The sequence below is a fragment of the Opisthocomus hoazin genome, chromosome 4, assembly GCF_030867145.1.
Source record: "Opisthocomus hoazin isolate bOpiHoa1 chromosome 4, bOpiHoa1.hap1, whole genome shotgun sequence".
In the NCBI taxonomy this organism is placed as follows: Eukaryota; Metazoa; Chordata; class Aves; order Opisthocomiformes; family Opisthocomidae; genus Opisthocomus; species Opisthocomus hoazin.
The window spans coordinates 68,075,143-68,090,571 of record NC_134417.1 but is presented as its reverse complement, the minus strand read 5'-3'; the positions used below and the strand labels follow the sequence as shown (position 1 = coordinate 68,090,571).

General features: G+C 45.9%; 1 protein-coding gene across 2 annotated transcripts in view; it reads right to left on the bottom strand.

Moving 5' to 3' along the window:
- CDK6 (cyclin dependent kinase 6) overlaps window positions 1–13,062 on the bottom strand; it is a 138,271-nt gene extending 125,209 nt beyond the window's left edge. Inside the window, exons 1-2 of one of the 2 annotated variants that reach the window (XM_075419335.1) lie at window positions 12,856–13,062; window positions 10,454–10,944 (exon numbers count right to left, since the gene is read on the bottom strand). In XM_075419335.1, coding sequence (XP_075275450.1) covers window positions 10,454–10,686 — 233 coding nt within the window. In that variant the 5' untranslated portion in view covers window positions 10,687–10,944; window positions 12,856–13,062. Of the gene's footprint in view, window positions 1–10,453; window positions 10,945–12,741; window positions 12,835–12,855 lie in introns of those variants that run through there. The other variant, XM_075419336.1, reaches the window with a different exon arrangement.
- Window positions 13,063–15,429: the final 2,367 nt, after the last annotated feature.

Sequence of the window (15,429 nt, the reverse complement as noted above, 5' to 3'; positions counted from 1 at the left end):
GTAAAGTTCACAAATACAAACAAAATATACTGTTAGATACAATTAGCAAAACCAGATTCCCCTTACAACCTATTTCCTAGCAGAGAAAACTAATACAAGTCCTTAACTTTCATGTTCCCAAAGAAACCTGTAAATTAATAATAAAGGCTCTAGTGCTGTGCTAGTGAATAACAAGTTAGACATAAACTTTCAGTGCTGTACAACAATCAGAAAGTCTCTACCTGTAGCTATGGAAGCATTTTCTTTTGAAGAAGGGAGGTGTACATAGCACCGAAATGATCGTGTCTGTGATGCAACCTGGAGTTCGGGGGTAAGCACAGCATTGTACAAATTGCTTAGGTGACACCACAGAGATAGGCACCAAACATTTCTGAGGGTACCTACTAAGGTAGAGAGGAATTATTTGTGGTGCTAAAAGGGAATGTAATTGGGAGGAATGAAACAGGTCAACAGAAACTCTGAGTCCGTATCAGTGAAAAGCCTCTCGTAATGAAAGAACCATTTTTGTACCCCAGTGTGGTGAACTCAATAGTAACAGCATCTAAAATCTGAACAGTGAAGTCTCAGATGTGCATGCTTGATGGGACAGCTCTGCACACTCCGCCTGTCCCAATGCATTTTTGTTCATCTTAACATTAGGAATTTATGATTTGGAAAAACAGAGCTGTTTGAATCAGTGTAGCTCTACGGACTTCAATTTCACCAGCAGAAACTCAAGCCTTAAATTTACAACTGCATTCTTGGATTAGCTGGAAGATGTGGATGCAATTCCCTCATTAGCAGTGAGTGTTGGGCTGCTCACATAGATGAACAGTTAACTGCGCACATTGGTTTTCAGAACATAACACAAGAATAATCAGAAGATCTTCCTCCAACTGTAATCTTCTGGTTAAAAAACTGTGTATATGATGATCCACTACCGCAAAGTCAGAGCACTTAACGATCAGAACTGTCTTTTTTCGTGACTATCATCTGACTGTAGTTTATTGAAGTGCTGCCATTTATTATGAGACACATTGATATTCTACACAGCCACAAGAGTTTTTCTGCAAAAATGATTTCACCTCCAGTGATGGCAACTGAAAAGCAAAAATCATATATAATACATAATACTGTAAATCTGAGGAATCTAATTTGACCTTTAATATGCAACATAAAAACCCATCACGATGTACTTATATGATGAGAAAAGTGGTAGAAAGTCAAAGCTAGGAGAACGACAGAATGTGAGAATCTTACTAAGACTTACTAAAAGGGATACAATTAGACTCTTGATATAAAACTCTATGAGAAACCCACTGTATTTCTATTTGCATGATGGATTTTAGTATAACTTTATTCAAAATGCTGTTGCTAGGGATATTTAAGTTTGTTGTAAATAAAAGACTTTCATATCCTATATCTGTTTTTAATATCATGACTTTTTTTAAAATTTATGATTACGTATTCTACGTATAAAAGGTTTCCAATGTTTTGTAGAAACACTCACAAAGAGTCCACTTCGTTGTCATAATGAGTGAAAGTTAAATATGACATTCAGCGGCTTCACAGCCCTCCCTTTTTACGGGGAAGGAGCAGGATGGGCGAAGTCCTCTAAGGTTGTTTCACTTCAGCGGTAGCTGTGTATACGAATGAGAACTCCCCCAAACATCTAAGCGCAGTCAGTACATTCCCAACTCCTACTGCCAAGTTAAAATGAAAACGGTCTTAGTTCAGAAATGATTGAGGTGGTTTGCTCTAATCAAATTAAACCAGCCAAATGTTCTTTTCAAAGGTAACTGTCTACTCTGCAGCTGTATGCAAAATACCACATCAAATGTGGAAAAAAAAATAGTGATAGAATTCTATCCTTACAGTAGAGCCCTGGCTCCACAGATGAAGAGAAACAAAAGCACCACTGCAGCTAGGAACTGCATTCACAGAAGCTCCCAGAAATATGCAAACTTAAGAAACAGTGAACAAAGTACTGAAATTTCCAGTTTATAATTAATTGATTTCAGGGAGAAGGGAATTCTCTCACATTGTTAAACAGCAACAGACGCCTTCAGTTATTTATCATAGTGACCACACTTCAAACAGATATTAAAAGACAAGCCAAAGCTTCACATACAAGAGAGAAAAATATCACTGAGGCTTTTCCATTCTATTTCTCACTTCTTTTCTCTGTTTCTCTCAAAACATGTAACATTCTGCACTGACTAATGCTGCAAAAGTCCAGACCCAATAGATTTCATCTAAACTCAGTATGATTCATCTGCATTAGAATTGAGTTTTCAGTCATTAAATATGGGAAATTCCTGCAAAGATGAATCCATATACAAGTTATTTTTTAGTTTTCTTTTACTAAGGAAAGATCGGTCACTTGTTAATGATAATCCAGAGCAATAACCAGTCAGGGTTCGTATGAACGCTTTAAAACACTATGGAACGTTTTGCTAAGCTTGTAAATTGTTTGCTAGGTATGTCATGGGAAATCTACCCCAGGGCAACTCTACCAGTATCAGCAAATTGGCACATTCCAGTACGCCCTGTATTTAGGTATCCAAAATCATCACCTGGCCCTAAAATTACGTGGGATGCTTCTTAGGCTAGAGACTCACCTTCCTCTAAAACCCTAAAAAGACATCTAAAGCATCATATGGAAGAGTTTCCTATTACTCCTATAAAGGATTTGTTGTTCCACCTAAAGAAAACACAACTGTGTTCTTAGACTTTTAAGGCTTGATTTTAAAACCATTATTTAGCGGAGTATTTTCTTGTGAACATTTTCTAAGGATGGGACAAATTTTCAAAGGCTAAGGGTAAATAAATAAATGGGAAAATCAACACAATAATTTGGCTACAACGAGGTACTTTGAAACAGTTTAAAAATCAACAGTCACATTTCCACTCTTTGGTGATCATCTCATCAAAAGCTTCCCAAATGGAGGTTTCCCAAATGGAAAATGGCAAAGTACATGATGAAAAAAAACACTCCTTGGAAAATTCTAATGTGGTTTGCTTATTAATAACAAACGCTTTATAGTTTAAAGGTATAGCTGTTAAATAATCATGCATGCATAATTTAAAATATTTTTCAGAAGAAAAATATATGAAGAACTGATATGGGAGGAGAAAATTCCTCTTTTTTGAATGAAAAAACACAGCTTATATATATATATATATGGGCACAGTTATCTTTTGATAACTTGTTAGATCATTAAGAATCAACTTGTTCAGCAAAACTGGAAAACAGATTTCATACAAAGAGTAAAAAACAAATGCTCTATGTACAGCTGCAAAGTTTTGGAATGAACAGCAACTTCTATTTTATTTAGGGTTATGAAACTTCATAAAATAATTTTAAAACTTAAGAACTAAAATACGTCAACTAAGAATCACTACAATGACAAATAACCACTCTTAATGCCAAATTCACTTTATTACTATATCAGGATAGTTATGTTGCTTATTTTGCACGATTTATTTTAACTTTTAATAGAAAAAATGTCTAGAAATAAGGCTTCAGTTAATGTAATACATGAATAAGAATCGGTATCTGTGATTTACATTCTTATGTATATTGTCCCTGCATGCTATTCAGAAAATAATTTTAAAATTCAGTGCTTAATTACTATCATAGCTATTTCTATTTGATAATGCACTTCCATCTGTGCTAAAATTCAGACAATGACTTAAATGCCACCAAGCGTCCCTGAGTGACTCACTCTGTGCTTTGCTACATCGCAGCCTCCAGCCTACTCTGTTTCAAACACCTGGAAAGCCAGCAGTTTCCTTCTCTCTGCTCTGTTCCGCACCTCAGCTGGCGGTAGGCACCACGAAGCAAACGGGAAAGTCCCAGTTAGTCTGCCCTGGCCCCTGTTTGCTGGAGTGGAGCATCCACTCTCCAGTCCTTTTCAAGGTTCAGTTTTGAATCCTGGACCCCAGTCCACCAACCTTGGGGATGCTGACGCTTTGCCTGGCAGACACAGGCAGTGCTCGTGGCGAAATGAGTTGGTTTTCCATGCTGGGCAGGACCCAGCAAGACTAGATCTCTCCAAGAACGGCATAGACACAACCATTCACAGATTTAAAGAAGGAAGGGAGTACTGAACATAATGTAAAATGACTAACATTTACTCACACAAAGACTGGAAACATATTTTTTGCAAAAAGCTTAGATTCAGGATAAGATAAAATACTGTTTGAAGAAAGCTTGTACTCACTCCAGAAACTGAATTTCCTAAGGCTAAGAAGGCTATTCCGTATTCAGCCCTTCCTTCCTGACATTCTCTTATCTTGTCCTGTTTCTGGCAGACGATGTATTCAAACTAAATCATCACATCCATTACTAATAAACAATCCATATGGACAGAAAGAATATCACTTATTTTCCCTGTACGTGTTTATTCTGTGTACTATAGGGCTCCAAGCAGATGATGACAGGCCAGCATTCGTGTGCAGTCACTTCACAATGTTCTCTGCCAACTTAACAAACTTCTCCAAATCCTACCTACTGCCAAACCCTGTTCAGTGTCAATCATATCATTCCACTTCGCCCTCTTGCCATCAGAGAAGCCATACTTCCCGGTAGGCAGTCCCTCCCTCCCCAAGACCTCTCCAGTGTTCCTCCTGGCAGTGGCTGGTCAGCGCAGGGACCTTCTCTCCCTTCCCCTCCAATCACCACCGCTCTCCACCTTGGAAATGCCTCTCTCCCGCCAAGGTACTTCCCGTCTTCACATCTGCCTTGAAGACCATCCTGTTCGTGTTAGACTAAAACTGACTCTGAAGTTCATTCAGTTTTTCCTTCCCATTACTCATCCACCTCCTCTACCTCAGCTGAGACTCATCTGCCACATTAATTCTTTGAAGCATGGCAAGTTTCGAGTTCAGTTTCTCCTGCTTTGCTCCATCCCTGCATCTTCTTTTACACTTTCCACGTGCAAGGTAACCCCTGTACCTAGAGGTACAGAATGTAGAGGTAACCATTTCTTTCTCTCCAGGGGCCTGCCAGATGCCATATGAGTGGTGCTACACAAAAAAAAATTGTATCGCACAATACAGCACACTGCTGATCTGTAAGAATGATGTCACATGCTAGAAGTTTAACATTAGCTTGGCATAAAAAGGAAGTAAGGAAGGAAGCAGAATTCACTGGAGACAAACACCCTCTAAAATAGAAATGTTTCACTTGACAGGATGGAACACCTCAACCATTTTGAGAAGATCGTCCTTTAAACTTACTAACAGCACAGTAATAAAGTCAGCAGTCAATATCAGCGTCACCACAACCTGGACAGAGAAACAAAATTAGCTACCGCTTTTTGAAATTCTGCTCCTTCTGTATGTTCCCGTATAATTTCAGTTTCGCAAACAGAACAAAGCAAAACAACTACAAGTTCTAACTGCCTTGCAAAAGGTTAGCTAGGTATTGCTGAGCTGTTACATATATGTTCGGAATGCTCTGTCAGGTTAGACAGGGAATTTCAGACACAAAAAGACACCTTCTACCTTAGTGTAATGCAATTTTAAGCACCAAGCCTTTACACACTTCTAGGACCTTTGAGCAGAGTCAAGTGCTGGTCTTTATGTCAGGGCACATGTGGATGGGGAGTCCGGTGTGCCCCAGCCTCTTCCCCCACACTCCGGGTGCCTCGTCAAGGGAATCGGTTGATGGGCTCCAAAAGGACTCAAGGGCAAACCAAGAGATAAGAGCGTAGACCACTGGACTGCAAAAGCAGGGAAAAATCAACATGATAGTACTGCTCTACCACAGAGGGCAGTTTACAGTGTCATTTATATTTCAATGTATATAAAATAACATAAAACTTTGAACACAGTATTATTTTGCAAATACTCATAATTACTGGCTTTTCCCCACGTTGATCTATATAGCACACAGAATGAGGAACAGAGTTACACTTCCAGCTCGGTGGATCATGCCGCTGAACCCAAAGTTAACAGGAGGGAGTGAACTAAGATTTTGAATTCCTTATTACATGGTAATGATGACCTTGAGTAGAAAGATTTCTGATGTTTACCTTTTAAATAATAACCCAGATTAGATTATTATATTCTAATAGATTATATTCAATATAATTCTTATTTTAAAATTGAGGACTTAGTAACTCATGAAAAAAAATAAAAAGTTGTATTTATCAAAAAACTATGAGCCAGGAAGGAAAAATGTACAGCTTTGCAGGTTTGCTCTATTTGCTTAAGGTTTAACACTATTAAAACTGTTAAACATGTATATGTTAGAAAACAAGCATGGCAAGAATTACAGTATTCTGTCTTGCACATCACCTTCCCAGCGTGCAAATTCACGGCTTGATGGATGATTAACATTAGGGGAAAATTATTCATCTGATTACCAGCAGGAGAGAGATAAAATGAACACAACATATTGCTGAATTTAGCATTATAATCACAAGAAGAATTTTTACAGATATATTGCAGCAGGGAATACTCCCAGTTTTACACACAGGAATTTCCTGAATCTAATATGTCATTTATTCCTGGCAAAGTCTGTCCTTTGTCCACATATATTTCATTTTTCCCAAACAGAACAGCACTAAGCTACATAAGTGCGGGATCAACTTTTGCCAGATTTAACTACTGTATATAGCAAAGCCTCAGTAAAGCATTACATCTTACTATCTGAAAGGTGAGCTAGAGGACCACCTTAATCACCCTACCAGTTACAAAGGACATTTCAAAGCCCACAACATACCTCATTCTAGAGCAATTCACAGTAACGTTTACTCTTGAAGATTCTATTTTCCACTTTGTTTTGTGAAGACTAAGGTGTCCTGACGGAGGGGAACTCTGTACAAGGGCTAATGTAAACAGGAGAGGATTTTAAGCAGGTAGCAATCATCCTTTCAACTGTGTTTTCCCCATGCCTTTCTGTATACTATTTCTGACAGTCTTACAAAATTTTAGATCAGTCCTCCAGGCCTTATTTCTATTACAGTCAATAGTCCAGAGACTTCCACTACTGTCACTTTTACGATGAAGATTGGACTTTCTTTCACTTCTTCTCTTGCACCTCGTTTTGCTTCACTCTGCAGTGAAACCTTATCTAATTTCATTATCTATCTCTGTAAAAGCAACTGTGCTGTGAAATATGCATCTCTTCATTGTATGAATACAGAAATTATAGACTTGGATAGAAGGAATGCACCACAAGGCTCTCACAATTAGCAAACAGTAGCATGGAAAAATATGGTAAATATTTTGTTTAAACTTATCCTATGCTATTTAGACATCTCTACTTTATGGAGAAAATTCTTCTCCATCCCCAATGCCAAGCACTGGAAATCAGTTCTTGGCTCTAAGCGTTTCTGAGGATTTGAGAGGAAGGGAAGCAGTAGCGGTAGCAATGCTGGTCCTGCACCATGGCTCTGTGGCCAACAAAGCCATGGAGCTCAACCTCTGCCTTGCAAGGACTGGGTCTTTTCCTTACCAAACTGTTCTTCACATTCAGCACCGTTTCATGGAGATAGAGAAGCCCTGGTCTGCCGAGCTCCTTATGGCACTCTCCGGAGACACCCAGACCTACCATTTGAATTCAGCGTGACGTTCAGCATGAGTTCATGTGGCCTGTGATTTCTGCTGCTGCCGTCAGCTGATACCAGAGTACCACAGCCGAGCACAGGTCATATGCAGCTCATCTGTTTGAAGTCTGTCTAAATTTTGACTCACAGAATGACTGTCGGTTTGCATTGAGCAACTCATGGATCACACATGCCATTACTCAGAGGTAACAGATGCAACATTATATTTGCAGTTCTCACTTACTTGTCTTAGGCTAGTTGCCTGTAATACTCAGAAAAAAGACAGATGTCCCTGAAAACGAAAAAAAATTTGATTCCAAGTATTTGTGTTGTTATCCCAGTGTTCTGAAAACGATGTACACTACAATCCAGTATGTAAACAATGCATTTGACGCTATTCTTCTTTAGTAGCCTGGCCACGATACCAGTTTGCAGAATGCATGACCAAACAATGAACATTTTTGTGAGCATAATATGTTCAATAATTAAGTACAGCTAAGTCAGCAGGTTAAAATCGCAGATCTTCTTTTATAGTATTTCCTTTCCAGAGTATATTTGCATAATACAAAAATAGACCTTTAATTTCAATAAATTACACACTCTTCTACCGTATTTTGTAACGGAACTGGGGCATTTAAATATTTGCAAATAACCTTCCATTACAAGGATATGATTTCCGTCACTCCAAAGTGCTACTTATAGCTTTGTCTGCTCTACGGATTAAAAACATGCACCACAGATGTGAGTTTTTTTAAACAGCACTCCTCACATTTCAGAAGAGACAATGTTTGAAATCACTTCTTAGATTTCCCTGTCTGGTTGTGGAAAAAGGCATGCAGCCGAGGTCCCCAGCATCCTGACACACCACAGCCCAGTCCCTCGTGTCTGAAATGTTGCTTCTGGCAAAAGGTACAGGCTTCACAACACCACTGTGAGGACCCGGGACACACTTTTGGAGATTTTTGTATTGAAACTACATTCTCATATTGCCGGTTGAAATACTTGCTGCTTGCAGAGGATGAATTTGCATTCAAACTTGTGAAAATATTTTAAGCTTCAATGTATTTATGCAACGCTATGTCAAGATTGCACTGCACTTAAACCCAAGCAAAACAAGCCTGCAGCTACACAGTCAGATCATCAAATAGCTCTTTGGAAAACAAGAATTTTATTTTTATGATTTTGCTGAATTCAGGTTTAGAAAGCTCTTAAAAAATTCTTTTACTTCATACACAAAGATCTCCATGGCATAAAAATTTGTAAGTATTGTTTTGTTGAATTATTCCCAAACAAGGTTTACAATTTTATAATATGTAAATATCTAAACCTGGACAAGTAAATCCTCATTCACCCTCAGAAATTATTTGGCTGGATTTCAGAGATTTTGGGAACTCCCAATTACCTCTACTGCCAAGGAAGAACTTTGGGGCGCTCCTCTGTAAACCAAGCCACTTGATTTGGTGATCAAATACGACATGCTGTCCACGCAAAGTTGCCCCCACTTCTGAAATTTGTTGACTAAGCCTCTGGCATTACTAGGTGCCAGTCAAAATAATGGTTATTAACCAAATAATGGAGTTGCTTGATTAGCAATGGAAAAGCGTGAGCTGCAGCCTGCATCCCGTTGCTCCCTGCAGTGAGACCAATGACACGCACTCTGTTATCAGTATTTCAGAATATACACGCTTTGCCTATTCAGTTTAGACAGAAATGAGACTTGTATCACGCTGCCTTGAGATGAACAAAAATTAATTTATCTCTAGCTATTCACTTCTGTATTATAAATGTTATTCTCTGTCTCACCTTTCCTCTTGCACCTACTACAAACCCCCTCATCTCAGACCCTAAGACAGGAGGATCACAGCTACAAGCCATTTTGAAGGTCACCTGTAGATTCAGAGTATCTATTTCTCTAGGACTGAGAGAGTCTTGGTGTTAGTGAAGTATAAAATATTTTCCTTTTGTTGTGCAATATGTGCATATAATAACATAAACAACGGTAAACATTCCGGTTCATACAGCACCATCAGCAAGATTCTGACCAGTTTCAAATCACTGTGTACCTGGGTATCTGCAAAGCGAAGATTACTTCTCAAAGTTCCTAATATCAATAAAAGGCGCTCACAGGCTGCTGGAGGTTTCCAGCTACAGAAAAATGTAAGAGGTTACGGCAGGGCCAGCCTTACCACTGAGAAAATCTGCTCAAGAACACAGGTCATTTATTTGGGGTTTATGCTACTGACGTGACAGAAAGAACATCCTGGGGCCATTGCCACCATTTTGCAAGCAGGGCCCTACATCTGCACTGCTGCACTCCTGGTCGCATAATCATCAGCACGCGGTGAAATTAGTACCAGTCAAATGGTACTCAACCGTACGGCCGCCTGCAAAGCCTGAAGTCTTACGCTGTTACTTCTCTTTAACACGATAATCTACAACTCTCTATAAAAGCACTTAAAAAGGTGGAATGCACATTCCACTTCCGCTCTCATATTCTTTGCCATTTTGACAATACAAAAAGCTGCTAAAAATCAGCTACAGCTGGCAGAACTAATACCTGAGACAAAACCAGGGAGACGCTGGGTTTTTTTTCATTCTCCCTTACGCCTGAGGAAACAGTGTATATATGGCTCCTTGCCCATCCACTCAAACACTTCAGTCACACACCTATGCCTCTGGAGATGGGTGTTTGTGTGTGTGTGGGAGGCAACGCACAGGGCTGAGGTGAGCTCTGGCAGGCAGCACCATGGCCTGCTGAAACCTCAAACCGCACTTCATGTACACAGTTTAGTGCTCACTTCATCCACAAACCCAAACTTCCATCCAGTCCACTTATGTACCCAAACTCTTGCTCGCCCGGTTCACGGACGAAAACCAGGACCCTGCTGACCGGGACACCCGCCCCACTTCCTCACCTGACCACGTTGGGGTGCTCGAAGGTCTCCAGGTGCCTCAGAACTGCCACCTCTCGGATGGTGGACAGCGGCATCCCCTCCTCGCTGGTCTGCACCCGCACCCGCTTCAGTGCAACAAAGCGACCGCCGTTCTTCAAGTCTCGGGCTTTGAACACCTTCCCGTAGGCTCCTTCCCCAATCTCAGCCACACATTCATACTGCTGGTCAGCCAGGTTTGTGCTGTCCTTATCCATGCTGGCACTGCTCCTCTTCCTCCCGCGCCCCAGGTGCCTCAGGGCAGATCTCGGTCTTGCTCACTTTCTGACAACTAGTACTTTGCTTGCGTTGCAGATCCGCCACGCGCTTGGTACCTCTGCCAGAGGGGCAGTAGGAAGCTCTTGACCTCCTGTTCTCGTCCCTCTTCTGTCCGGGCCCCAATGTGCCTCCTCTTTCGGCCACCAGGAATTATCATACAGTCTTTGGGAGCATTGTCTGTGTAAAGCCAATTAGATCTGGAGGACAAACCAAGTAAGAAAAGTGAGTTTAGATTACTTCATTACTTTGCATCATTCAAAAACTGAGAAAATTAAGCTAATATAGTTGACAGCTACACGCAAAACACAAAGGTGGTGCAAAGGAAGACGCGAACCACCAGGCTGACACACGTATCAACGTCCCGGCACGGCTGACACAACACTACGTAGTTATCACGATCTGCATAGCAGGCTACAACGCACAGCTACAGAGCAACCGCCTGCTGCGGGATTTCGCTGAGCAATGGGCTGGATAAGAGGACCCTGTGTGACGCGGCTGATGGGGATGGCAGAGCTAACTATGCATGCGCGAGAGGACGTTATGTCCAGGAACTTGTGGCAGGATTGCAGGACTCAAAGGTTTCTTCAGTGCACATGGTGGGGTCCTGGAAATATATGCCATGCTGTATTACTTATTTGTAAATGACAGCACTCGGAGGCTTCAGCCTCGACCTGCTCTGCCCCGCACTGAGCCCTGCACGAATGCATCGCGACACAAGTTCCTGCCTCAAAAGCGCCTGTGGGGAGGAGAAACACAAACATGTTTAAATGACGATAATAATACGTTACCGAGCGTTGTGTGCTAGAGGGAGATTCAGAAACGTACACTTTAGCAAACTTATGAGCATGCAAGGGTTTTGGCCATGGATACTGCTACCACTGGGTGTGTGACCGGCAGCTCCGTGCAGAACAGCGCGATGGAGGAAGGTCTTCGGGAGCAGCACGCTCTGCTGTGTGGCGCGCGAGGCTGGAGAGCAGAAGCGCTTCCTCCTGCGCCCAGTTTCATCCACCCTCTCTGCGGGACCTGGGGCAAACCCTCTCCCCTCGCAGAGCTCCACATCAGTCCTCTCCCTTCCCCCTGCCCTTTTTTTGATACGATGACACGGTGATCTCCGGGGCTGTAACCCTCTCCCACGCCGTGCTGGGGTTAAGGAGCCCCCCGGACAGCCCAGTCGGGGATCCCCGACCCTGAGTCCACGCGTGACGCCGGAGGTCTCTCGCGCATTTACGCGGATCGCGCACCTCAGCTGCCCACCAAGCGCGGAGCCGCCCGACGGAAACCCGCGCCCGCTGCTCATCACCCCCCCGACCCCCCGCCGCAGCCGGAGGCACCGCGCTGCCCCGCGCCGCCCGGCGACCCCGCGCCGCCCGGCGGCCCCGCGCCCGCAGCCCCGCCGCGGGGGCTCCCCCGCCCCGCGGCCCCCGCGCGCCCCCCGCCGCTGCGGAGGGCGCCCCCCGGCGGAGGGCAGCGGCGACGCGCGTGTGCGCGGCGGCGGGGGCGGCGGGCCTGCCTCGGCGCGGCCGCTGCGCCGGGTGGAAAGTTACCGCCGCCCGGTCCCCAGCCCCCGGGCGCGGCGGGCCGCGGGGCGAGACCCCCGGCCCCCGCTCCCCCCCGCCGCCGCCGCACCGAGCTCCCCTCCGCCGGCGCCCCACACGCGGCGGGGGACGGCGGAGGGAACACGCGGGGAACCGCGCGTCCCCGCTTCCTCTCGGGGCCGGACGGGGGGGGCCCGGCTCGGCTGCCCGGCAGGACGCTGAGGGAACACCTCCCCCCTCCCCCGCGGCCCCCGACACGGGGGTCGCTCCCACGCCGGCCCCGAGGGGGGTGCGGCGGCACCGCGGGGCGAGCTGCCCGCGGCCCCGGCCGCCGAAGGGACGCGTCCGCGGGGAGTGTGGGGGGGGTGCGCGGCGTGGGCTCCCGGGGCCGGGCGGGGGACGGCGTGCGGGCCACGCCGCCGGGCAGGGTGCGCGGAGCACATGGGCGCCCCACGTTACCTGGTGCGCGCCACGGCCGCCTCCACCGCCACCAGATCCCCAAATAATCCTCAGCCCCGGGCGGCGGGGGGGGGGTGCTGGGGAGGGAGGGGGTGAGTCCTCCCTAAAACAAACCTCCCATTGAGCGAGGCGGGGTGGAGAAGCCGGCCCGGGGTCTGCCCCCTTCACATGGCGATGTCTCCGGCAGGTCCCGGCAGCGGCCGCCCGGGCCACACAGGTAGCTGCTCCGCGGCTCGGCCGCCCTCGGCTCGCATCCTCCCGCCGCCGCCGCCGGGCTGCACCTTGGCGCAGAAGGCAGCTCGCACTCGTCCCCCAGCCCGCTCCTCCCGCCCCCGCCCTGCCCGGGGAAAACGAAAACGCGAAATAAAACTCGCGGCCGGCGGCCCCCGGGGAGCTGCGGCCCCGCCGCCCGCAGGCTGCCGGTGCGGGGCTCGGGCACCGGCCTCGGCGCGGCCGCTGCTCCCGGCGCCGCGCCGCCTCCCCGCGCCCGCCCGCCCGCTCCCTCGGCCTCCGCTCAGCCGGGGAGCAGCAGCAGCAGCTCGCTGCCTGCCTTTTTTTTTTTTTTCCCCTCTCCTCAACTTTTTTTTTTTTTTTTTTTTTTCCCTCTTCCCTCCCCTCGCTTTCCCACGCTGGCTGAATGTGACTTGACCCCGTTTCAAAAAAGTTTGACATAGTGCTTCAACATTTCCGCATTCCTCCCCGACTACAAAGGCTGCAGCCGCCTCCTTCTGCTTTCTGTCTCTGCTCTCTGTCTTCACACTCAATGAAATCCTTCATCTGCCCCTGCCAGAGCCGCCCGCATACCGCAAGGGTCGCCGCCAGCGCCGCGGCCAGGCACGGCCCCGGGCGCGGCGCCCCGGGGGGTCCCGGCACGGCCCGGCCCCGGCCCCGGCCCCGGCCCCGCCGTGCTCGGCGCTGCACGGCCGCGGGCTCCGCCGGCCGCGGCAGCACTGAGAAGCCTGGCGCGGTCCTCGGGCTCGGCGTGCGAGGCGCTGCGAAATAACCCTTTGGGAGCTTTGGGGTTGTTTTTTTATCCTTCCTGGGAAATAACCATAATATTTTTTTTCTTTTCTCCACGAAAACCCGCGGATTCTTCTGGGCTTTTCTGCCACTCGCGGCGAGCGCAGAGCTGCGGCAGGAAGTGAGCGCCCGTGAACGCTTTCGGGAAGCGTCAAGAAACTTCTGTGCTGAAGAAGCCCCCCAGCAAAGGCTTTGCCCCCCAGGCTGGGGCTGGGGTGGCGAGGAGGGCAGGCGCTGCCGAGGGGCCGGGCACGCCATCAGCCCGCTCTCTGGTGCCGTGAGCATTTCATACGCAGCCGATTCCTGCAAAAGCTGAAATTCCCTATAGAAGAAAAATCACCAAGCAGATGCCGACCTGCTCCATCTGCATGGGGCAAAACACACCTCTGGCATGCCTAATTCCCAGCTCTCCTGGCTGGTACCCTCCAGCACATGCTCTTCAGCACCTCGAGGATGATTATGGTCCAGCTCCAGAACCAGCTCTTATGGTAGTTTAACTGGGAGGGAGCGGACCCATTTTCCCTCTTAATTCTTAATTTCACTAAGTGGGTTTGTGACTCAGAAAGTGTGTATGTCGAGGACTCGGCATCAGTGTACAATGAATAAGTAAAAAAATAGATACAACACTGTATAAGCAAAAATAATTCATATCAGAAAGTAGCATATAATATACTTACTCTATCTGGACTCACAGGGCTACCAAGCATATATGAAATCCTATACGATAAATAAAATTTGTTTTCCTGGCTTCAAAACTGACCACAGCAATTCCACATGCCCTTCCTGTTTCCGAGTTGTTTAGAAGCAGCACCTGAGGGGCTGGTGAGGGGAAACCGGCTGAGAGCAGAAGGGAGACCTCTGTTTCCCCTGGAGAAAAGAGCGAGCTGGTACCACTCACACCTTCAAGGAAAAGGCCAGTGGTGTGTGTTTGCAGGAGACCATGCATACTGTAGAAGAACTTAATTTATGCTCCTAATATATTTTAGTTTAAATCCTCAACAACATCTGAAGCCCATGATTTACCAGAAAAAGGTGCTGAAGTTAATGGCAAACCCCATCATGTTTAAATGTGAAAATGTCAAAGATTCAAATAGATTAAATATTTTTTTAAAAAAGATCTGAAAAATCACATCATATTACAAGATTCATATGTACATACACTGCCTCCCTCCTTTTCTCTGTTTTGTAACATTTATAGTTTTCTTAAATGTCTTTCCTTCCCTCCTTCCTTCCTTCCTTCTTTCCTTCCTTCTGTCCTTCCATCCTTCCTTCCATCCTTTCTTTCCTTTCTTTCCTTTCTTTCATTTTAACCTGATATTTAGGCAGCAATAACAAGCTTGGTACCAAAACCCCTCCTCAGGTTCCAGGGGCACTAGCTATCTCACTTTACATGCAAAAGGCTTCTTTTTTGGGGAAGGAGAGGTGAACTCTTGGTTGCTGTCTCCCCTGAAGATCCCTGGATCTTCAAACTCCGGTTGGGCTCTGTTCCCAAGAAGGGACTGGGGGGCACCGGGTCCTTTGGCCAGGCAAATGTGCAGCTTCACATTCAGGATCAATGTAGAAGTGAGATTTCTGCAGTCCCCTGACATTTACCTCTGTGCTCAAACGCGCTGATTTATCATTCTACTAATAAATAAAGTTCAACACAAACTCACCCTTTCATCTCGT